The sequence below is a fragment of the Spermophilus citellus genome (assembly GCF_964194105.1).
Source record: "Spermophilus citellus genome assembly, chromosome: 18".
NCBI lineage: Eukaryota > Metazoa > Chordata > Mammalia > Rodentia > Sciuridae > Spermophilus > Spermophilus citellus.
In genome coordinates this window covers 14,369,818-14,394,613 of record NC_138200.1, presented here as the reverse complement: position 1 = coordinate 14,394,613, position 24,796 = coordinate 14,369,818, and the positions used below count along the sequence as shown (strand labels likewise).

The 24,796-nt window shown below is 52.3% G+C and overlaps 1 protein-coding gene across 1 annotated transcript; it reads left to right on the top strand.

Annotated features, from left to right (window-relative positions):
* The first annotated feature begins 9,510 nt into the window (after positions 1-9,510).
* On the top strand, positions 9,511-24,599 carry MAP3K10 (mitogen-activated protein kinase kinase kinase 10). Its single transcript, XM_081273993.1, has 10 exons — positions 9,511-10,784; positions 13,932-14,112; positions 16,923-17,071; positions 17,530-17,705; positions 18,291-18,537; positions 19,880-19,996; positions 21,848-22,010; positions 22,101-22,213; positions 22,543-23,226; positions 23,997-24,599. The coding sequence occupies exons 1-10, from the start codon at positions 10,103-10,105 to the stop codon at positions 24,317-24,319; spliced, it is 2,835 nt and encodes a 944-aa protein (XP_081130119.1). The 5' UTR covers positions 9,511-10,102; the 3' UTR covers positions 24,320-24,599.
* The last annotated feature ends 197 nt before the right edge of the window (positions 24,600-24,796 follow it).

The following is a 24,796-nucleotide window of genomic DNA, read 5'->3' as shown; positions in this document are numbered from 1 at the left end:
ATGCTCAGGCCATGCACAGTAATCCTACTTCTCTCATTCCTTTCCCAAAGCATGCAGCTTCAAGAGGATGTGACTCTGCAGGGCCTTCCTCAATAGTTTCTAAATTTTGGATATTATTATAACTTGCATGAGATTTGACCCCAAGGGTTCACATGCTGGAAGCTTGATCCTCAGTATACTGACGTTGGGAGGTTGGTGGGACCCTTAAGAGATGGAGCCTATGTTTAGTGACTAGCAATGACGTCCTTAGGTCACTATGAGCATCACCCTTGGAAGACAGGAGTAGTTCTCATGGGACCCCATTTAGTTCTCAAGGGAGGTTGTTATAAAATAGTGAGCCCCTCCATGAATCTCACTCTGGCTTCCTGTCTCACCATGTGATCTCTGTCTCACACATGCCCCAACATTGTGATGCCATCTGCCATGAGGTCAACAGTAGAATTTGGCCAGTGCCAGTGCCATGCCTGTGAACCTCCAGAACATGAGCAAAATAAACCTATTTTCTTCATAAGTTCCCCATCTTCAGGTATTTTCTTATAACAACAGAAAACAAACTAAAACAATAGTAAAGCACAGATCACCCACCCTCAGTGACCAAGGATTAGCCCAGTCACTGGAGGGAAGCTGAAAACTCTTGGAAATCTAGCACTAACATGGATCACAGTGCCTTGCGGCCAGCTCAATTATTAAAATGACAAGTTTTCTCCTTGGCAAAGACACTGACTAAGGAAAGAGAATTTCCTGGGTGACAGGATAGTCCCCTTGCTACAAACTATTGTTAACAATGGCTGCTGTAACAAAGTGTCACAGACTGAGTGGCTTCAACAACAGAAATGTTTCCTCTCATAGTTCTGGTGGCTGGCCCACAATCAAGATGTCAGCAGGTTATTCCTGAGGGCTACAAGTGCAGGATGTGTCCCAGAACTCTCCCCTTGGCTCACAGATGGCCATATTCACCCCATGTCTGCTCACACTGTCTGTGTCCAAACTTCCTCTTCTTATGAAGACTCCAGGCATTGGATGAGGGCCCACCTAAGGACTTCATTTTACTGACACCTGTAAAGACCCTGTCTCTAAATACTGATTTAAATTCTAGGATACTCAGGGTTAGAATAGCTACACATGAATTTGGGGGAGCAAGCGATGGGGATATGATTCCACCCCTGACAGCCAGTTTGGCTGTTCACAGTAATTAGAGAGGTCAATTTCCTCCATTAACTGAGAGCTCTAGTTCTCCATCCCACATCTTCATTCCTGGACACAGGCTGATGGGCAGTCCCTGAAACACTGCCCATCTCCTGGCAGAGAGAAAGGAGACCTGGGCAACTTCAAGCAGCCTTTTGAAGCACTGGCAGAGAATCAGTGCACCCCACTCGGGTCCACAGCTCATCAGCTACAGCAAGTCAGAGGACCAAGTCTGCTGTCAGTAGAGGATATTTCAGGAGGGACATTAAATATTGTGGACAGCCAGGCACGGTGGTGCACGCCTGTAATCCCAGTGGCTCAGGAGGCTGAGACAGGAGGATTGTGAGTTCAAAGCCAGCCTCAGCAACTTACTGAGGCACTAAGCAACTCAGTGAGACCCTGTCTCTAAATAAAATACAAAATACGCTGGGGATGTGGCTCAGTGGTCGAGTGTCTCTGAGTTCAATCCCTAGTGTACACAAACACACACACACAGCAGTAATACAATGTGCTATATACCTCGACACCCCAAAGCCATTTTCAGGTATTTCTATCATCCCTTCTCCATTCTCTAATTTAAAGAATACCACCCTGACCCTCTGAGGCTATGCCAACCAAGCCCTACTCCTTCCCTTGACAGGCTGCCCTGAAGTCCAGAGCCTCTTCTCCTCAGTCTCCTTAGAAACCTGAGTCATACTTACTTCCTCCCTCTCCCTCACCCCCCATACCAGATTCCTTAGATTGCCCTGGAGGTCCTAAATCTGTCACTTCTCTCTGTCCCCACAGAAGCACCCCTTCCCAAGCCAGCGCCATCCCTTGCCTGAGCTGCCACTACAGTGGCCGCCCAAGTCTCGAGCCTACAACTGACTCGTGGTCCACCCAAACCCAGGGTAGAGCGCTTGCCCCTTTGCCTGGCATCCTTTTCGGCGTCCACCCTCCTTTGAGGAGACTACATATGTAACCTTCCTAAAAAGCTTGGCCCAGCAAGGCCTCTGCTTGCTGTCAGCAAGGCCACTCTGCTGCCCCTGGGCTCCACAGTCCACCACGCGGCCTGCGCAGTGGTTTCATTAATGAGGTTCTAGGCATAAAGTTAGTTAGAAGAGATCGAAATAAAACACACAGACCAGTTACCTTATTTATATTGCTAGGTCCGAGATGGCTCACCTCTCTGGTTCCCACCTCTAGCCGCCCAGCAGGGCAGCGAGGATTACTCAGGGCTAGCAGGAGAGAGAGAGAGCGAACACGCCTGGGAGCAGCCGTTTATTGGGGAACAAGAGATTCAGGGGAGAATTCCATCCAATGAAGGTTGAGGGGGGCTGCACTCCAAGGTCAGGGTCAGTGATTGGGCCCCCGGGGTCAGTGGTCAGGCACACCCCCACACAGATGGGCTCTCTCATCAGGAAAGGGTCGGGAAAGCTTCCACAGAGCCAAAGAGCCTCAGGCCCTTAACGGGAGTCACCCAATCACGTGTTAGAATGGCTTCCCACACCACAGTCCAGCCACACGGAGCTTCTTCAGGTACTCACTTGATTTGGGGCTTTCACGGCACAATTCTGCAACCTCACACCCATCCCCACCCTCCTTTAGCTCCCAACTTCTTCACTGAGGTTTGGGCACCCAGTGAATTCTTTCAGTTCATGTGCATCCACAGCGCCCTCTACTGCCGCTTCTGAAGCACAGCACACGGGGCCCCCCACACTTCAAACTGCAAAGGAGGCCCAGATTGGGGGGTGTTATTTCCTGGACCACGCTGTACCAATATAGCAAAATTAATCGGCAAAGTTTGTATATATATGTCTGATTTATGATGCTGGGGATCAAACCTAGGGCCGCATGCATCCTAAGCATGCATTCAACCACTGACCTATACCCTCATCTCCCAGTATATCTTTTTTTTTTTTTTTTTTTGGTGGGGGGTACTAGGGATTGAACTCTGGGGCACTCAGCCACTGAGTCAATCCCCAGCCCTATTTTGTGTTTAACTATTTAAAGACAGGGTTTCGCTAAGATGCTTAGCGCCTCCCCGTTGCTGAGGCTGGCTTTGAACTTGCAATCCTCCTGTCTCAGCCTCCTGAGCCACTGGGATTACAGGCTTTCGCCACTAAGCACGGCCCCCAGTTTATCTTTTTTTAAAGCTAGATGCAGTGGCCCTTGCCTGTGATCCCAGCAACTTGGGAGGCTGATAAAGGATGATTGCAAGTTCAGTGCCAACCTGGGCAATTTAGCAAGACCCTGTCTCAAAAACTAAAAAGAGCTGGGTAAAGACCCCTGGACTCAATTCTCACTACAAAAAAAAAAAAAAATCGTTTTTTTAAGGAAAATGAATCTATCATGTAAAGACTGGGAGAAGGAAATAATAGCGGCTCATAGATGCCATGATGAATAATTAATAGATAATTAACACTGATTATTAATAAATGTTAAATCAGCTTTCTGGATGTTTTAGTCTGCTTAAGTTGCTATAACAAAATACCTCAGACTGGGTAATTTATAAATAATAGAAATTTATTGCTCACAGTTCTGGAGGCCGGGTAGTCCAAGACCAAGGTTCTCACAGATTTAGTATCTGGCAGGGGTCCTTCCTCATGGATGGCAACTTCTCCATGTCCTGCCACGCTGTAAGGGAAAGTCAGCTCTGGGGGCCTCCTCACCAGAGCACTAAGCCTACCCCCATTCCTCCCTCTAGGCTAAATGGGTGTCTGAAATGACAGCACTGGAGACCATGCTCATCTGCTCAGGACCCTCAAGACTTGAGAACCTCCAGAAGGCCCTACCTTCTAATCCCATCACCTTGGTGACCAGGTGTCAACATAGGAATTTGGGGGACAAAAACCTTCAGAGCATAGGTAGCACTGGTTTACTAAGGAGAGGCAGAGGAGGTTTGCAAGCCAAGACACCTGGCACCACTCCTGGATCACCATTAGTTCTTGCTCATCTGACATCATTCCCTGCCTGCGTTTCCCCTCATGTTTCTGGACCCCACAGTGAGGCTTGCTCGGGGCTGGAGTGGTGGCTCAGCCGCAGAATACCTGCTTAGCATGCGCCAGGACTTGGGTTCAAGCCCCAGCACCACAAGAAAGACAATTAATAGTAATGCTTTGTTCCTGTGCCAATTGGCTGGAGGCAGCTTCAGGTCTGAGTGTTCCTCTCCCTCCGCCCTCCCCAACTCCTGCTGTTCTCACCTCTCCCCCATCGTTCTTCTCCTGCCGCTCCCAGAGTTAGCCCATCCCAGGGCTCCCACACAGCATCTTCCCCCAGGCGTCTGCAAGTCTGGAGCTTTGGTAGGATGCTGTATGTCCCCAGACTCATTCCTGAGTAGAAAGACTGGAAACCCTCAGAAACAAGAGGCCTCAGGGTGCCTCAGTGACGCAACTAGGCTTGGGCTCCTTAAGTCTGTCAGTCACACCAGGATGCACTTTGGGTGTGATGTGGACAGCTTTGGAAAGGTTTCCCCCACCCACCCCTTTGTCACCCCCATTCCTCCCTCTAGGCTAAATTGGTGTCTGAAATGACAGCCCTGGAGACTGTGCTCATGTGCTCAGGCTGCAGTAGCAAAGTTCCACTGGCTGGGTGGCTTCAGCAACAATTCTGAAGTCCAAGATCAAGGCGTTTGGTGTCTGAGGAAGCCCCTCTCCTTGGCTAGCAGATGGCCACTCACAAGGCCTTTTCTCTGTTTGCACACACACACCCCTGGTATCTGTGAATTTAAATTTCCTGTGTGTGTATGTGTGTGTCTGTGTGTCTGTGTGTGTGCACACACACATGTGCACTGGGAATGGAACTGAGAGCCTCGTGCATGCTAGGCAGCTGCTCTACCCTGAGCTATACCCCAACCCCAAATTTCCTCTTTTATAAAGACACCAATCAGATTGGATTAGGGCCCACCCTAACAGCCTTATATTAACTTGATCACCCCTTTGATGGCCCTAGCTCACAGTCATGTTCTAGGGTGCTGGAGGTTAGAACTTCAATGTATAGAGGAGGCACAGAATTCATCTCATGGTAGGAATGCCTTGGATAAGGTATAACCAATCCCTTGGGGTTCTCAGAATATCAGCAAAAACTGTTGCATGGGTAAGTGAATAAGTATGTTGTCCCATGAAAACCAGGGATGTTTAAATGAATAGGTACAATCACTTCAATGTCCACTAGCTTTCTGATTCAATAACAGAGAACAGGTAAAGCTGGAGGGCACAGACACCTGGGTCCTTCCTTTTGGCTGAGCCACTGATGAAGGAGACACAGGATACCTTAAAGAAACCAGAAAGGAAAGAAAGCAAAAGGATTCTAAACTTCAAAAATCATATCTCAAAGCAGCCTCCATCCTTACAGAACTTTTAAGCTTATAACCAATCCTGCCATGTTCTCTGTGTCATAGGAGTTTTGTACGTTTGGGCAGAGGTAGAGCTTGACACTCTCCTGGGCTCACAGTAAGAAGAAAGGAAGTGTGGGCCACAAGTCCAAGGACTGAATATTGGGAAAACCAAAGGAAATACAGTCACGTGTTACTTCGCCATGGGGATATGTTCTGAGAACTGCATCAATCAGCTGTTTTGTTGTACCAACAACATAGCAAGCACTGACACAAAACTAGATGGTATAGCTTACACCACAGGCTCTATGGCAGCCTGTTGCTTCTAAGCCACAAACCGGTATAGCATGTCACTATACGAAACATTGATGGCAATTATAACACAATGATATTTGTGCATCTAAATACATCTAAGGGGCTAGGATTGTGGCTCAGTGGTTGAGCGCTCACCTAGCACAGGCAGGACCCAAGTTCAATCCTCAGCACCACATAAAAATAAAGGCATTGTGTTGTGTCCATCTACACCTAAAAAAATATTTAAAAAATTTGGGAAATGAGTTTAAAATAATAATAATAATAATAATAATAATAATAATAATAATAATAATAAATACATCTAAACATAAAAAAGATACTATAAAGAGTATAAAGGATTTTAAGATGATATACCTGTCTAGGCCCTTACCATGAATAGGAACTTAACCCAGGGGCAATGGGATTTAACCCCAGTAACTCTCCCACCCCAAATCCACTGATGGGGAAAGGGGGTACGAGAATGGCTTGGCATTAACAGATTAAAGCAGAAAATCTATTTGATCACGTCAATCAAAACTTACACAGCATTTAACAAAATTCCACATCATCTTTTAAGAAACACTCTTAGCAAATTAGTAATAGAAGATAATAAATTAGATATAGGACTTCCACTAAAGGTCTACTGGAAACATCCTACTCTCTCTCTTTCTTTCTTTCTTTCTTTCTTTCTTTCTTTTTTTTTTTTTTAGAACTGGAGATTTAATTCGGGGCACTCAACCACTGAGCCACATCCTCAGCCCTACTTTGTATTTTATTTAGAGACAGCGGCTTACTCAGTTGCTTAGTGCCTCACTTTTGCTTAGGCTGGCTTTAAACTTGAGATCCTCCTGTCTCAGCCTCCTGAGCCACTGGGATTACAGGCATACATCCCTGTGCCTGGGGAAACATCCTACTTAATAGGGAAATCTTAGGATCATTCCTACTTAATAGGGAAATCTTAGGATCATTCCTTTAGAAGTCAAAAACAAGACAAGGATTGCCCATTAACACCACTGTCATTGAACACTGTATTAGAAACCAACCCAAAGGGGAGGAGGATGAGAAGTTGCATTACAAGGACTGAAAACACTGAACTGTATTTTTATTTATTCATTTATTTCCAACAAAAGTATCATCGAGCTAGAAAAGTGAGAATTATCTGTGAAGTTATTCTAGAATGAGTGAATTCAACAAAGTAGTCAGATCCTAGATCAACATTTTAAAAAATCAACAGAGCCAGTCACCATAGTACATGCCTGTAAATCACAGTGACTCAGGAGGCTGAGGCAGAAGGGTCACAAGTTCCAAGGCCAGCTTCTGCCACTTAGTGAAATCCTGTCTCAAAATAAAACATAAAAAAGACTGGGGTGTAGCTCAGAATAGAGCATCCCTGGGTTTAATGCCCAGTACTACAAAAATAAATAAATAAATAATCAAAAGCAACAACTGATTAGAAAAATAAAAATAAAATCCAGCCATAAATAAATTAAAACAATAAAGTCCCAGTGAGTGAATTGAAGGAAGCATGTTCAAAATATTTTGAGAAGAAATTATCCAAAGACAACTCAATAGTGCAAAGATAAAAGTCCTCCTTAAATTAATAACTTACTCATTACAACCTCAATCAAAATTCAAAAGGTTTTTCATGAAATTGACAATTTCCATGCCATTCCTCCCCATTCCCATTGCAGGGCCCACCCAGGTTTAGAACTAAGTCCCTTTCTTCACCCAAGTCTAGGCTCCTTCTTGGAGAAAACCTGCTCCATGGCCCACCTGCTTCATTGATGTTACCACCCTTTAAGTAATGAGGTCAGCTGAACCCAAGTTCATTGGTTAATCTGCAATTTTCTCCAGGAAGCTAACATTTTGAAGCAATGGGGGACAGGCAAGCTTTCTCACAGGTAAAGGAAGAGTCTTAGTAATGAAAGACCTTCTTTCATGAGTCCTGCAGAGGTTCAGTGACTTGTTCAAGATCCATAAGCTTGCAAAATTATAAAATGGAGTTTGTAAAATTACAAATCTATGAAAGTGTCTTCACTTAGTGGTTGGTTTATGGCTTTAAAAATGACTACACTTGCCACCATATTATGGCAAATGGCAAAGCTGTAAATGCAGGTGAAGAAACTGCAAGGCTATTTATCCTATATTAAAACAGGAAATTAATTAAGAAGGTTACACCTTGAATCATATTTTGAATTCTGATGCAAACAGTCTCCATCAAGTTAATCTTGCCAGGGCTGGGGTTGTGACTCAGTGGTAGAGCGCTTGCCTAGCACATGTGAGGCACTGGGTACAAGCTTCAGCAGCACATTAAAAAAAATAAAGTTTTTAAAATTACTTTTAAAAATTTACTCTCTCACACCAACATCTGCAAGGAGGCAGCATAAGCCCCTGTCTTTAAGCTGCAAAGTGTTGCTAGAGCAAATGCCTGAGGAAATTAAATTGTACTAGCATTTCTATTAGGATTTCTTGGTTTTGTAGCAAAGTTTATAAAGTTGCTTGTGTTTTGAGCAATCTAACCATTTCCCCCATACGTCTTGTTATTTTTAGTGCACTTTTTTTTTTTTTTTTTTTTTTTTTTGCAGAACTCCAGATTGCTTAAAAAGAAAACAATGTATAGGTCAGGCTATAGAAGAAATAAAAGCCTGTACTCAAAAATGAAGCCAGTCTTCTCTGCCAACTATCATTCCTCACAGGTCCGGAGTTTTCCTGAGAGGTAGCCAGGTAGCCTTCAATTTCATCTGAGTGAAACAACTTTGTGTGAAGCTGTGAGGACAATTCTCTGGAATTTGGGCACCAGAGGCCCTTATAATTCCTTTCTTCTCTCCTCCCTCCTGACCTCCAGGCCATTTAAAATAGGACAACTAAAAAGACCCAGTATTCCGCCCCTTCCAAGCTTACAGAATTTGAACAAGTCACTGGCTTAAAAATCATGGTGGTTATGACAGGGGGTAAATTTTTTAAAACTGCCCTTGATTTTTGTTTTGCCAATTTATGACCTTGGACAAGTGACTTCGCGTCTCTGTGAGTCACCTGTAAAATGGGGCTCTTCGTGAAGATTTAATGATACCACCTGCACAAAGAACTTAGCACAAGATGCACATTTAACCCCCCAAACTGAAACATTATGGGCGGTGGGGGATTCTGGAGAGTTCTGACTACGGAGGCAGAGGAACCCCGAGCTGGGGAAGCAAGCGACGTGGCTGTGGCATTGCCGGGAACAGAAACGCTTGGACCGAGAGGCAGGCCCAGCCACTGATGGGACCCGGGCTTGCTCCCGCCACCATCGGCTCCCCGAAGCCCGCGGTTTGGGGGCCGCCTCCGGCAGCACCCGGGCGCGAAGGCGGACTTCGTTTCCCGGCGTGCAGCTCCAGCCGGGGACCCCTAGGGCCGTCCCTCGTGGGGACTTGTCCGGGCTGCGTTCGGGGACCCGGGCAGTAACCGCCATTCGCTCAGCTCCTATATCGCGCTTCGCTAAGGGAGTCGGTTACCGCGGACCCCAGCCGGGCCGCGGTCCCCACCAGGTGTGTCACAAGCACTGGTCCCCTCCCACGCCCAGCCCACCGGGCCCCAGGGAGGTTCAAAGCCGGGATCATCTCCCGCGGGGTCCCCCCTGGAACCGAGAGCGTCAGCGGGGGCCGGGGCGAGGATGCGCCCCGCGCCCTCGCGGCCCGGGACTACAACTCCCAGGCGGCACCGCGGCGGCGGCGGCACGTCACTCCGGCACCGCCGGCGGCCCCGGGAAGCGGCGCGGGCGGGGGCAGGGGCTGGGGCCGACCGGGAGCCCGGTGCCAAGGATGGGGGCCGCCCGACCGCTCCGCGCGTGAGGAGGCCGAGGGGCGCGCCACCCCGGCCCGGGGCGGCCGCCCCCCGGGCCCCACCACCCCCGCCCGGCCCGGCGGTCGTGGCCCGGGATGCGGAGCCGGGGGCCGCCGGTGGAACTGCGCGGGGTGAGAGGCGCGAGGAGGGGCGGCCGCCTGCTGCCCTCACCCTCGGCCCCCACCGGCGGGCCCCGGCAGGATTTCGGGAGCCGCGCGGCCAGGCCCTCTTAGCGCCCTGACATCCGAGGGGAACAGGTGAACCTGCCGCCCGCTCCCACCCGCTCCGCCCGGACAGCCGAATCAGAGGGGACGACCCTGCCGGTTAAAGAGGTTCCTTCTTGCTCCAGCGGAGGCCCTCCCCCAGCCATGGCCCCCCGGAGCCCCTTCGGACCCGCAGGGACTGCCCCCCATCCCGGCCGCCCGGGCCCGCCCTCTGCATCCCGCGGGCAGCCAGAGTGAAGCGGCCTCCCGCAGCCCCCGCCCCTCCCCCATGGAGGAGGAGGAGGGGGCGGCGGCCAAGGAGTGGGGCACGACCCCCGCGGGGCCCGTCTGGACCGCTGTGTTCGACTACGAGGCGGTGGGCGACGAGGAGCTGACCCTGCGGAGGGGCGACCGCGTCCAGGTGCTTTCCCAGGACTGTGCGGTGTCTGGCGATGAGGGCTGGTGGACCGGGCAGCTGCCCAGCGGCCGTGTGGGCGTCTTCCCCAGCAACTACGTGGCCCCTGCTGCACCCGCCGCGCCCGCGGGCCTCCAGCTGCCCCAGGAGATCCCCTTCCACGAGCTGCAACTGGAGGAGATCATCGGTGTGGGGGGCTTTGGCAAGGTCTATCGGGCCCTGTGGCATGGGGAGGAGGTAGCAGTCAAGGCCGCCCGGCTGGACCCTGAGCGAGACCCGGCAGTGACAGCGGAGCAGGTGCGCCAGGAGGCCCGGCTTTTTGGAGCCCTGCAGCACCCCAACATCATTGCCCTGAGGGGCGCCTGCCTGAGCCCCCCAAATCTCTGCCTGGTGATGGAGTATGCCCGGGGAGGCGCACTGAGTAGGGTGCTGGCAGGTCGTCGGGTGCCCCCTCATGTGCTGGTCAACTGGGCTGTGCAGGTGGCCCGGGGCATGAACTACCTACACAATGATGCCCCGGTGCCCATCATCCACCGGGACCTCAAGTCCATCAACAGTAAGTGGTATCCTCTCCCCAAAACCTACAAAACTTGCAGGTCAAGCCTAGAAGGCAGGAAACAGGGCAAGGGACACCAGATGGCATTGTGCCTGGGGCAGGAAGGAGCAGCAGCAGTATACCTTTAGGGCCAGGTGAGGCAGGCCTTGCCTCTATTGAGGAAGAAAAAAATGTTCAAAAAGGCTGAAAGACTATTCTGCTTCCCAGGTTATGGTCACAGTAGATCAAATAAGTATCCATAAACATGTGGACAGGCCCTTCCTTCCCTGTGGCAACCAGAACAGATGCAGTGCTTGCCCTCTTGGTGCACACCATCCAGTCATGATGCTAGAGTCCACCTGGCAGAAACAAAAAGAACGTACTGTACCTGGAGTCAGGTTTTTTCCAGCCTGGCACTACTGCCATTTGTATCTGGACCATTGCGAGAGCCATTGTGAGGGCCGTCCTGTGCATTTTAGGTTGTTAGCAGTGTCCTTGGTCTCTGCCTACTAGAGACCATCAGCATTCCCCATACCCAGCTATAACAACCCAAAATGTCTACAGACATTGTCGTACATCACCTGTGGGGCAAAATCGCCACTAGGTGAGAACCACTTCCTGGATCCCTGCTAGGTCTCTGGTGTAAACTGGAAAAGATGAGAGAGGAAGAAAATGGATGTGGCTTATATAAAAGCTTCCAGACTGCCAGGCCTAGCACTCAGTCTCCAGTGTTAATGGGTTGGTTGAATCAATAATGGACCCATCTTAAGGTATCAGCAAATATTAGTTGAGCATTTATTACCTTAGGATCTCAAGTGACCATGACAAACTAACAAAATTCATAAACTACACATTCATTTATTCTGTGGATCATTCTGGAATGCTATGTGCCAGATGCTGTTCCAGGGATACAGCAGGGGGAAAACGCCTACCTTCCTAGCTCTTCCATTCTTGTTCTGTCCCATCTACTCCATTTCATATTTTTATTCGTGTCTTCGTTTTTTAATTTGGTATTTTCAAGGCCAGATTGTGTACGAAGCAAAAACGATCCACAGTTAATGAGGCCAGCGTGTTCCCTGCCCTCACATGGCTTAGGCCCAGAAAAGTGAGGGTTCCCTATTTTCCCTCGACATTCCTGCCTCATCCATTCCTGTTAGTTCTACCCCTCCAAATTTGTTTGAATCTCTATCACTATTTTTATGTTTTTTGTCTGTAAGTCCCTAGAATTGAGGGGCTGAGTCATCCTCCCCTCCCAAGCCTGCCACTTGTACACTCAGCAGAGAGCTACCGAGTACCCATAACATGCCCAGGCCATGCCTGGGCTGGGGGACTGAGCTGGTCCCTGTCTTCATGAATGCCTACACTCCACCTCCTCTGGAGCGTTGGTGGCTGGAGTGGAACCATCCTGCATCCCCCTCTTGAAGGTCCTTAGTATGGCCTAAGGTCCTGGCTCCTGTATCCCATCTTCTCTCCCCAACCTCGGCCCTGCCCTTGAGTTTTTCTGTAGTGAATGAACCTGGACAAAGGTGGTGGGGCTTTTAAGGCTGGGGCTTCCTCCAGGGCCAGTAGGACTGCCCCCCTGCTGGAGAAGGAAAGCACAGGGTGGCCATGGCACTGTTCCCTCATGGGGGCTCTTCATCTGGTGTCATTTGTTCATTGATTTAATGATTCTTAAGCACCTACAGTGTGCTTGGCACTGTTGTCAACTCTGGGATTTCAGATGTGAGCAAGGCAAGGTCTGTGCCCCTCCCCAGGATGGTGCTTATATTCTAGTAAACAGGAACAGATGACAGGTAGACACCTGTGGATGGGTGAAAGGACCGTAGATACCCAAGTTTCAAAGAGTCCTAGGAGCTGTCAGGGAAATAAAGCAGATCAGGGTGGGGCAGAGGGAATTCCTTAGATCAGGTGGTCAGAGAAGGCCATGTTTGAGCAGAGACCTGAACAAAAAGGACCCAGCCTTACAGAGATCAGGGAGAATGTCCTGAGATGGGTATGAATTGCCTCAGTGGAGAAATAGCAAGTCCAGAACAGCAGGAGCTGAGGCCGAGGTTGGGGAGAGAAGATTGGATGCAGGAGCCAGGACCTTAGGGCTGTGCTAAGGACCTTGGATTTTTATTCCATGTAACGGAAGTCATTTGAGGGTTTTAAGCAGGGGGTGATGTGGTCAGATATAGATTTTTAAAGAGGACTTATTTAGGGCCAGCCTGAGAGATGCAGAAATAAAGTATAAGCCCAGGAGGAGTTCCCTCATTCATGGGGCTTCACAAACAGGAGAGCAAAGAAGGGAGACCATTTTCTAGCCATATGCTTTTGGCAAAGTGACTTCTCTAAGCCTCAGTTTGCTAGTCAAAAAAACAGGTTGCTTGTGAGTCAGTTCTCATAAAGGACTCAGCCTAGTGCAAGCGGATCCATGACTTATTGTTGTTAGGAATAACCCTAGGTGTGGGTCAGCTGGAACCATTCCACATGCTTGGGGTTGTATCAGTCAGATTTTCTCAATGCTGCTGCATAACAAACCACCCCAAAAACTTGGTGTCTTGAAACAACAACCACCTATTATTGTCCATGCCTTTGCCAGCCAGCTGGAGCGCTCTTGGGTCAGCTGGAGAGGTTTTGCTCCAAGTATCTCCCATCTTCCTGGACCAACAGGCCAGCTGAGGCATGCTGTCACGGTGATGGCAAAAGTGCCAGAGGGCAAGCAGACACCCAAGTCTCTAAGGCCTAGGTTTGGAACTGGCACCCTGCTGTGTCCTCTTTGTTCTTATCAAAAACATATATGACCTTAAGACTGTCCCACAAAGAATAGGAAAACACAGTCTGCCTCATTTGGTAGAAAGAACTGCATAGTCACATAGCGGAGCGTGGACTCAGAAAGGGTGGCATTGAGGACCTATTGTAGGAGACCATATTCCTCTCTTCTGCACATGGTTTGCAGTGCCACTTTCAGTCTGGTTAGAAGTCAAGGTTGGGACCAAAGGGAACCAAGGCTTGGCCTTTGGCATAGTCTGCAAGGAGGGACTGTAGGGGTTGGGGGACCCCAGCCCGACAAGCAGCTGCCACAGAGTGGGGCCTCTGGAGAGAGAAGGGAGAGCCACACCGAGGGCCAGGAGTCTCAGGTCTGCAGCCCCACAGGTCGGGTGACCCAGCTTTCTTCCTGCTCCCCAGTCCTTATCCTGGAGGCCATTGAGAACCACAACCTCGCAGACACGGTGCTCAAGATCACAGACTTCGGCCTCGCCCGGGAGTGGCACAAGACCACCAAAATGAGCGCCGCTGGGACCTACGCCTGGATGGCCCCGGAGGTTATCCGTCTCTCCCTCTTCTCCAAAAGCAGCGATGTCTGGAGGTGCTGAGAGGCGGGCTGGGTGGCATCAGGGAAGTGGTGGTGGGACGGGGGAGGGTGTTGTGGGAGGGACAGTTTCCTGATGAAGCACAGGGCCTGGCACAGGGGCCCTCCTGCCCATTAGTACAGCACCAAACAGGCCAAGCAGTCACCTGCACTGGCAGCAGAGGTGGCCCCTGAGGAGAGACCTTGGATTTTTTTATTCCATGTAACGGAAGTCATTTGAGGGTTTTAAGCAGGGAGCAATGTGGTCAGATGTAGATTTTTAAAGAGGACTTATTTAGGGCCAGCCTGAGAGATGCAGAACACAAACTTCAATAGGCAGAAAGTCAGCCCTGAGAGCCCTCAGACGGCAGCCAGTGCCCGGCCCATTAGACAGGAAATGGAGGACACTGTTCATTCATTGGCTTCGTAGTGGCCAGGGCTCTAGGGACACAGCAGTCAACAAAAGTAGTGTGGCTGCCCTCAGGGCTAGTAACTCTTTCAAAAATACACAAGAAACTAAAAGAATAAAAGCTGTCTTTAAGTTAAGAAAATGATCATCTAAAGGATAGTAAAGAGGAGCGTTAGGGGGCGTGAGCAGCCAGGAGGGAGGCGCTTCGAGAAGGCTTTTCTGAGAACTGCTGCTTTAGCTGAGTTCTCAATGACAAGGAGCCAGCCACACAAAGTCTGGGTGCCACAAGGGAGGTGCTAAGGTGCAAATGAGCATAGTGTGTTCCAGAAACAGGCAGGAACCTGCATGGCCGGAACACAGCATGTGGAAGCCGGGTGGCGGGCAGACTGCCGGGCAGCCTGTGCGGGAGGGACGCCTCGGGTCTGAGTCAGTGCGGAGGAATGCCATCAGGGCGTTTATGAGTGACGTGATCCACCTTAGCACTTGAGCAGCTCCCTGGGCTGCGGGGTGGAGAGAGGGTCTCAGGAACAGTGAGCGTCGGTGGTGGCACAGAAGCTTTTCAACCCAGGCCTTCTACTTAGTTGGAGCCAAACCCAGGGTCCCCTCATTGACTGTCCCCTCAGGGCCCAGCCGAGACTCCAGGTTGCCCAAACAGCAAATTAATGGACTTGGGGAAAACCCAAATCAGACAAGAGGTCTTGGGCCCAGCCTGGAGAGAGCAGCCCTTGGGAGCAGCCCGGCTGGCCTAACCAGGCACCAGACAGCTCCTTCAGCCACAGGGAGGGAACCACAGGAGCGAGGCTGAGGTTCTGGTTCTTATGGGAAGCTCCAGGCTCCTGGGTTGGCTCCTCAGTGTGGCGCAGGTTACTTCTTCCTCGTGTGGTCCTATCCCATACTTTTCAGGACACTAGATATCCACGGCTCCCAGCCACCAAACATCAGTAACGCTCTCCATCTATTGTGACACTCAAAACGACCTCACAGGTTCCCACGTACATGGGAGAGGGGGGATGACACCACCTCCAGGTGGAAACCAGAGATATTTTTCCCCACCTTGGGCGGCCTCCATTCCCAAGTTCACTTCACAGTCCAGAATGGCTGCTCGAGCCCCGGCTTTTATTGTCCACATTCCAACCAGTGAGAAGAAGAAACGAGGGAAGGGCACCCCTTTTCTTTAAGGCCACTTGCTGGAAGCTCACTGCCCGCCACATACCTCATTCCACTGTGCAGCACAGTAGCCCTCTGGACATACTCAGCTATGAAGGGGGACAGGACATGTCTTCAGGCAGCAACACCCAGTTCAAATTCACCAGTGCTGTCAGCTGCAGCAAAGTCTGTCCTGTCCTGGTGCCTAGAACAGTGCCCAGCACACAGTTTCACTTAATAAAAATATTGAGTGAACCTCAGCAACTTATTGTGTAGCCACCAAAGGCACTGTTGTGTCTCAAAATTTAAAAAGGATCTGGGGATGTAGCTCAGTGGTAAAGTGCCCCTTGGCTCCATCCCCAGTATTCAAAAGAAAGAAAGAAATGCATGAGTGGATACCGGGATCCACTCCAAGTTAGAAACTGCACAGAGAAGTGATCAGGATGGAGGAGAATGAACAGTTCACTGAGGAAGACAAACACACAGCCAGTGAGGCCCACTCCGATATTGTGTAGCACCAGAGGCTCTGTTGTGGGCATCAGGTAGACCTGAGTTCATGTGAGGCTCCATCACTTATAGCTGTGTGACCTTGGGCAAGCAGCTTAACCTCTCTGAGACTGTGCCTGCTCATCAGATAAAATAGGGGTCATACCGATGCCTTCTGCCTTACAGGGCTGTTGTGAGGATTACCGAGAGTGCCTAGCACAGTGCCTGGCCTGGAGCAGGTGCTCTATAAGTGTAAAATAGTGTTTCCTTGTTTTTAGAGGTAAGTGCTGTGGGCTCTAGGGGAACATAGAGAGGGACCTCCACCTCACACTGAAGGCTGTGGGATCAAGAAAGGCTTCCTGGCAGAGGGGGCAGCCCAGTTAGCACTTGAAGGACAGTGACACAGAAGGAAGAGCATTCTTGACACAGGGGATGGCGTGTGCGAGGCCAGAGGTGGGAAGAGCAGGTCGTACTCAGGGGTTCCCTGTGGCTGCAAGAGGAAGCTAGGGTTGGAATGGGGTACAAGAGTGTTTAGATGAGTTTGCCCAGCAGGATGGGAGACCCAGAGGTGTCCAGGCAGGCAAGGGACAAGAGGCAGAGCCAAGGGGAGACATCAGAGGACAACCCCGCCGTCTGTCAGAGAAAGGTCCCCGCAGGGTCTGAGCAGGTCCTTGTGGCCCCATCTGCTGGGCTGGATGTTGGGGTGAGGGAGGCCCCCATGGGGTAGGGCTGTGTAGGTGAGGATTGGGTAGGCTGCAGCATAACCCCTCCTCTCCCCCACCTGCAGCTTCGGGGTGCTGCTCTGGGAGCTGCTGACGGGTGAGGTCCCCTACCGGGAAATCGATGCCTTGGCCGTGGCATATGGCGTGGCTATGAACAAGCTGACGCTGCCCATCCCCTCCACCTGCCCCGAGCCCTTTGCCCGCCTACTGGAGGGTGAGCCAGGGCCCCGTGGAGAGGGTAGGCTAAGCTTTGGGTGGCAGGGGCCCTTGAGCCCAGTTCTGTCCCCTTCATACCTGCCCAACACCTGTGGGCCCAGGCGTGAGGGAGAAGGTGCTGGAACACAGGGGCTATGGCTGCAGACATTCCCAGCAGCCCGCTCCTTGCTTCCCTAGACCTTCTGCAGCCCAGAGCCCTTGAGGGCATCCTGTCAGGATCCACTGGCCCTGGGGTTCCTGCCCAATCCCATCCTTAATTCCACCAAGGGCCCCCCATAGGGAACAGGCCTGGCACTCCTCTCCCAGTGTCTGAGATGTGCCGGAAGCTTAGCTTGGAGTCCTTCCCTTTGGCTCCATGGGAGCTGTTTGTCCACAGTCCCCAGAAGCCCTGCCTTCCTCTGAGCAGCCCGGTTCCCCCAGCGTGACTGCTGACAAGCCATCCCCCTCCCACCCCAGAATGCTGGGACCCAGACCCACATGGGCGGCCAGATTTTGGCAGCATCTTGAAGCGGCTGGAAGTCATAGAGCAGTCAGCCCTGTTCCAGATGCCGCTGGAGTCCTTCCACTCCCTGCAGGAGGACTGGAAGCTGGAGATTCAGCACATGTTTGATGACCTTCGCACCAAGGAGAAGGTGAAGAAGAGGGCAAGGTGGGGGGTGGCGCAGGATCCATGAGTTCTGTTGCCTTTGGTGCCTCAGCCCCGATCCCTGAACCCCAGCCTTTGGGTCCATGCAGGGTCTTTTGCATATTAAGAAAAGACAGCCTCTGCTGGTGGATTAGTAAGAAAGAGCCCCCTGTGCTGAGTACCTACAGGTGATATGCATGGTGTCTGGAACTGGCTTTAAATATACAGCAAAACTGCAGAGAGGGCGACTGAGATTGGCAAAGTACAGATGATTGTTGAGGTTGGATGATGGGTAGATGGGGTGCACTATTCTCTGCTTTTGTGGATGTTTGAAATTTTACAAATTGAAGAGTTTAAAAAGAAAGGGGCGGGCACGTGCGGGAGGCAGCCCTTTCTTGATCTAACACGCCCTGCCCTGGCGCCCAGCTTGGCTCGCAAAGTGTGAGTTGGAGTGTGAACCCAGTGTGCCTCACAGCCGGGTGCCCTTGTGCTGAGCACCTCGAAGACCCAGCGGCCCAGCAGCCGGGGGACGCCGCCTGGGGCAGAGTGGCTCAGCCCCTCCGCAGCCTCTGCGTCTCCCTGTCTCCCACAGGAGCTCCGCAGCCGCGAGGAGGAGCTGCTACGTGCCGCGCAGGAGCAGCGCTTCCAGGAGGAGCAGCTTCGCAGGCGGGAGCAGGAGCTGGCGGAGCGTGAGATGGACATCGTGGAACGGGAGCTGCACCTGCTCATGTGCCAGCTGAGCCAGGAGAAGCCCCGGGTCCGCAAACGCAAGGGCAATTTCAAGCGCAGCCGCCTGCTCAAGCTGCGGGAAGGCAGCAGCCACATCAGCCTGCCCTCCGGTACACCCCGTTCCTTGAGCATCCTCCGAGGGGCCTTGGGACTGTCTCTAACTCAGGGTTTAACTCCTCCCTTGATTAATTGATTGATTGATTGATTGATTGCTGTGATTTGGATGGAACCCAGGGCCTCCAGCAAGCCAGGCCAGCACTCTACCGCTGAGCTGCATCCCAGCTCTCTTCTGTTTTTTAACTTTTCCCCAAAGTCTGGCTCCCAGATAATGTGTCCACCCATCAGAAAGCACATAATGCATCATGTCTGGTTGGTTCTCTCTGTGATATTACAAGCCATAGAGTCAACCCTGTAGCAGCAGCAGCCTATGGAAATGTGGCCAAGTGTGTTATCTTAAACTTTCTAGCAGTCACATTAAAAAGTAAAAAGAAACAGGTGATGATCAATAGCTTTAATACATCCATGTAACCAGTACCCCAAAATTGAGATAGCTTACTTTCTCTTTTTTACACTAAATCTTTGAAATACATTGTGTTTTTAATATGTATAGCACATCTCAAGCTGGTTGGTAAATTTTCATTAAAAATTTTAATCTGGGGCTGGCTGCAGTGGCTCACACCTGTAATCCTAGCAGCTGTGTAGACTAAGGCAGGAGGAGTGCAAGGTCAAGGGTAGCCTGGGCAACTTGATGAGAACCTATCTCAAAATAAAAATATAAAAGGGCTCAGGATGTAGCTCAGTAGTAGAGCACCCCTTGGTTAAATCCCTACAACCACACACACAAAAGTATTTTTCATCTGGGGGCTAGAAATGTCACTCAGTGGTAAAGCCCTTGCCTGCAAGACCCTGGGCTCCAGTCCCAGCACCACCCCCCAAAAAATTGTCTGCATTTAGATTTCATAAAATTGAGAATTGGAAAAACTAGATTCACATACCCAGGTTGTTCTAAGCATGCTTTTGTCTCCAATGACCAAATTAAGTGTTTGTTTTTAAATTTAAACTTAATTATAGTTAGATAAATGAAGGTTAAACTCCAGTTCTTTAGTTGCACCAACCATGTTTCAAGTGTCCCTTTGATGGAGCCGATGGCTACCATCTTGGACCCCTGGACCTAGATCCTTAGCCCAACATATGAAGATCTAAGCCTCACCCCCACATTGCTAATCAAGAAAGAGAGGGCGTATTTGCATTTCCAAGAAGCTTTCAGCTGCTGGTGGTACTGCTGGTCTGGCCTGCATGTTAGAACCACTGCAGTAAGGAATGACAGATGTGGTGTTAGGGAATGACAGACAGTGGTGTTCCCATGCTGTCATTCCTACTGTACTTCTACAAGGAAACTTCCCTTCTGTTACCAGAGAACCATTTGCTTAGGAAAGTCTCTTCATTTTGCAGGCTTCGAGCATAAGATCACAGTCCAGGCCTCTCCCACCCTGGACAAGCGGAAAGGATCCGATGGGGCCAGTCCCCCTGCCAGCCCCAGCATCATCCCAAGACTGAGGGCCATTCGCCGTGAGTATCTGCAAGGCCCCGTCAGTCAGCCAGTCAGTCAACAACACCTCTGAGCATAGACCTGGCACCAGGCCAAAGGAATAACAGGCAAGATCCCTTCCCTCATTCTCATCAGGGGGAAACAGACAACCAATCAATAAGCTGAATAATTTCCAGTAGAAATTAGGAAAGAAAATATAAGAGAAGACTCTGGGGCTGGGAGTGTAGCTCAGTGTTAAAGCCCATGCTTAGGATGCACGATTTCCATCCCCAGTACCAAAAAGACAAAAGAGGAGATGTATTAGGGTGCTACAGAGATATGGAATCAATAGGATGTCTTTAGATATATAGATAGAAAATTAGGGATTGTCTCCCAGGATTATGGAGGCTAGGAAGTTCCCTAATCTTCTGTTTGCAAGATGGCTTCCAGGAAAGCTAGTGCTGGGCTTCCAGTCCACATCCAAAGGCCTGCCAATCAAAAGCACCACGTCCAAGGGCAGGAGATGGATGTCCCGGCTCAAGCAGAGAGAGCGCCTTCTTCTGCCTTTCTGTTCAGCCCAGCCCCCCAAGGGATTGGGTGAGGCCCACCTACTTTGGTGAAGGCATCTTTACTCTGTTTACCCACTCAAATGCTAGTGACTTTCCCAGAAACCCTATCAAGGCACACCCAGAAATCACATCTGCAGCTCTCCTGGCAGCTCTTAGCCTGGCCTCGTCAAGTTGACACGTAAAATTAGCCATCAGACAAGGAAAGTCTGTCTGAGGAGGTGAGGTCTGAATAGGCCCTTAATGGAAGAAATGAGACATGCACTAATCTGAGGAAACAGAGGGAACTGCAAACACGAAAAGCTGGAACAAGCCTGGAGTGTTACCAGACCAGAGGCCAACATGGCTGAAGCCTGTCAGGGTGGTGCACACCTGTAATCCCAGCCACTCAGGAGGCTGAGGCAGGAGAGTCGAAAGTTCAAGGCCAGCCTCAGCAACTTAGGGAGGCCCTCGGCAATTTAGCCAAACCCTGTCTCAAAAAATAAAAGGGTTGGGGGTGTAGTTCAGTTCAGGCTCTAGTACTGGAGGGTGGGGGGAGAAGGCCAATTTGGCCCAGATAGAGGGAATGGGAGGGACAGCATTAGTTCAGTGGTCAAGGGGCTCCCAGGGACCAGATCATACAAGGCCTTGAGATCCAAGGTAAAGAATTTGACTTTTTTCCCCAGTGCTAAGGATCAAACCTAGAGTCACACATGCTAAGCACACGCTCCACCTCTAAGCTCTGCTGCCAACCCCAACATCAGGAAGGCCACAGGGGACTGTGAGCAAGGCTTGATGTGATCAGATTGACCTCTTTCCACTAGCTACTGTGAGGAATAAAGGCAGAGAGGCCATTGAGATGACAGGGACTAGACCTGGGTAGGGGACTCAGAAGGAACCGATGTTCACAGTCCAGGTCACATATCAGAGTAGTTGATGAATGCAAAGCTGACTCCTGATTCTGTCCCACCTATGGTGCTCCCCAGCCTTGCCCCAGCCTGCAGTCTCTCTGCATGCCTCTCTTTGGACACCAGATTCATAATCCTGGAAGGTCACGCTAGCAGGGGACACAGAGACAACCATAGTAGTCGCAAATACTAGTGTTGGTACATTCAGAGTGGGATGGACAGGGAAGAGAACAGCCCAGGGTCCAGCGATCTAACCCCTTGAAGATGGTGGAGAGCAGCTGGGTCCCCACAGCAGGGTGGGAGGCCTGCAAAGATCACAGCAGGGAGTGTCGCACTGGGGTGGGAAAGAGCCTCAGGCTCCAGGGGGGAATGGTTTGGAGGTTAGAGGTTGGGACTGAGTTTCTAAGATCCAGTAACCAAGTGGCTTTTCTTGACCCAGTGACTCCTGTGGACTGTGGTGGTGGCAGCAGCAGTGGTGGCAGTGGGACATGGGGCCGCAGTGGGCCCCCAAAGAAGGAAGAACTAGTCGGAGGCAAGAAGAAAGGCCGGACATGGGGACCCAGCTCCACCCTGCAGAAGGAGAGAGCTGGAGGAGAGGAGAGGTACGGGCCTTGCCGGGCTCAGGGCCCCTGTGCCCATCCTGGGCCAGGCAGCCATGGCTGACCGCCCCCATCTCCCCATGCCTGCTGCAGGCTGAAGACTCTGGGGGAAGGGAGCAAACAGTGGTCATCAAGTGCCCCCAACCTGGGAAAATCCCCCAAACACACACCCATCGCCCCTGGTTTTGCCAGCCTCAACGAGATGGGTAAGGGTGTGGGTGCTTGAAGAAGGGGGGGGAGTCCCTGCCAAAGAGGAGAAGGACCAGGGCAAAGGGGGAGGGCAGGGCTCTGGAGCCCGGGTCGGGGGCATTCTTGGAAAGGGGGATGGCTGGTCCCTGGGGTTGGAGGTCACTCCCCTGGCAAGGACCACACTACCCTGAGCCTTTTGGGGGAGAAAGATTCAAAGATGTTGCCTGGGCATCTGGGGTCTTGCTGTTGGAGGGGTCATTGTGGGCCCCTGAGGTCCCTGAGGGCAGCAGAGCCAGGGCCACCCTCACCCCCACCCCAGCTGATTGACGTCCCTCTTTGGTCGCAGAGGAGTTCGCGGAGGCGGATGGAGGCAGCAGCGTGCCCCCTTCCCCCTACACCACCCCGTCCTACCTCACGGTGCCACTGCCCGCTGAGCCCTCCCCAGGGGCGCGGGCGCTGTGGGAATCGCCTCCAGCCGCGCCCCTGGCCCGGCCCGGGCATGGCACGCGGCGGCGCTGCGACCTTGCGCTGTTGGGCTGCGCCACGCTGCTGGGCGCGGTGGGCCTGGGTGCCGATGTGGCCGAGGCGCGCGCGGCCGACGGCGAGGAGCAGCGGCGCTGGCTAGATGGCCTCTTCTTCCCCCGCGCCGGCCGCTTCCCGCGGGGCCTGAGCCCAACCGGGCGACCCCCGGGACGCCGCGACGACTCAGCCCCTGGCCTGGCGCCCTCGGCCACCCTTGTGTCCCTATCGTCCGTGTCCGACTGCAACTCCACGCGTTCTCTGCTGCGCTCCGATAGCGACGAGGCTGCACCGGTCGTGCCCTCCCCACCGCCCTCCCCGCCTGTGCCCTCTCCCAGCAGCAACCCTCTGGTGGACCTGGAGCTGGAGAGTTTCAAGAAGGACCCCCGCCAGTCGCTCACACCCACCCACGTAACGGCCGCGCGCGCCGTGAGCCGTGGACACCGGCGGACGCCGTCCGACGGGGCGCTGGGGCAACGGGGGCCGCTGGAGCCCACCGGCCACGGCCCGGGTGAGTGAGGCACCGTGCAGCCATGGCGCTGAAAACCACTCTTCTGTCCCCGCCATGTCCAGAGTCCGTGCCCAGCCGCTCTCTAAGGCTGCAGCCTCCTACCTAGCGCAGGGGGAAGCCTCTGTGCCCCCATGCACCGCACCGCTGGCAGCATTGTGAGTCCCACCAGGGTGACTGACACTTAAGATGAATTAGGGGTGGCAAACTGCAGCCAGGTGGTTCTAACTGCAGCAGCGCTCAAGCGCTCACGGAGCTAACACTTAAGTAGCTCTACTCCATGGCCAGCCGCAGCAAAGGTGACGGCAGTGGGCGGGAGTTGAGTGCCTGTCAGGGCTGCTGGTTTGGTTTGGTTAGTTACCGTTGCTTTATTCGGCCCTTCCCTAGGTGGTGAGGTGCTGTTTTGATCCCGATTCAGAGACAATGTCATGTCTACTGTCTCTCCCTTATGTCTGTCTACCTGCACCCCGCCCAGTGTAAGAGGGACAGGGCTTTGGCTAGAGGGCCACTAAGAAACCTGTTTCAAAGGGCTAAAGCACATGCCCAGAGTGGCATCATGCCCAGAGTTGAGTGAGCCATGGGAGTGGTGGCGGCCTAGGGCGAGAGCCCAGTGCTTCCGGGCTTCAGACGGCAGTGGCCCTGCTGGACAGTGGGCCCAGCATCTGAGCGTTTCTCAAGGGAAGCCCAAAATTCCACTCCTGCTGTAACTGTTGCTGACTTTGGAAGTCCCCCTTCACCCACCCCACTCACCTCATCTGATCCTCTCTCCCCAGGCCCTCGAGACCCCCTGGACTTCCCCCGCCTGCCTGACCCCCAGGCCCTGTTCCCCACCCGCCGCCGGCCCCCCGAGTTCCCTGGCCGTCCCACCACCCTGACCTTTGCCCCAAGACCCCGGCCGGCTGCCAGCCGTCCCCGTCTGGACCCCTGGAAACTGGTCTCCTTTGGTCGGACACTCACCATCTCGCCTCCAAGCAGGCCAGACACTCCAGAGAGTCCTGGGCCCCCCAGCATGCAGCCTACACTGCTGGACATGGACATGGAGGGGCAGAGCCAGGACAGCACTGTGCCCCTGTGTGAGGCCCACGGCTCCCAATGAGGCCTGCCCGCCACCGCCCGCCTGGGCAGCCATGAATGTAGCGTCCCAGGCCCCGCCCCAGCCTGCCGTGCCCCAAGGCGGGGGAGGCCCTGGGCAGGATACTCACTCTATTTATTGGGGAAGGAGGGAGGGGGGACACTTAATTTATTCTTTGTACCCCAGGGGGTGGAGCCCTGTGCCCACCCTGCAGTGGGGAGGAGGGTGGGCAGGGATACTCAGGGACAGGGCATCATGGGGGATTTGGCACAAATGCAGCATTAAAGGTAACCCCTGCCCCCTACCTTGCTTGGCTGAATGTCTTTTCCCCAGCCCAGGCCCCCTGTGCTGGCTCATCCCCAGTGGGACACTCCCACACCCACACTTCCTCCCTGGGCTTCTCTGGGTTTCTGTGGTCAAGGGATGAGACCCAGGCCCATGTCCCCTCTCTGACCCCACAAGAACAACACATAAAGAGGTCATCAGTGACAAGTGCTTTAC

Bases quoted from the DNA above. Each gene is read 5' to 3' on its own strand.
- MAP3K10 (XM_081273993.1), top strand. From the start codon at position 10,103: ATGGAGGAGGAGGAGGGGGCGGCGGCCAAGGAGTGGGGCACGACCCCC. The intron at 10,785-13,931 runs GTAAGTGGTATC...CCTGCTCCCCAG, and splicing joins GGACCTCAAGTCCATCAACA to TCCTTATCCTGGAGGCCATT. The intron at 22,011-22,100 runs GTACGGGCCTTG...TGCCTGCTGCAG, and splicing joins AGAGCTGGAGGAGAGGAGAG to GCTGAAGACTCTGGGGGAAG.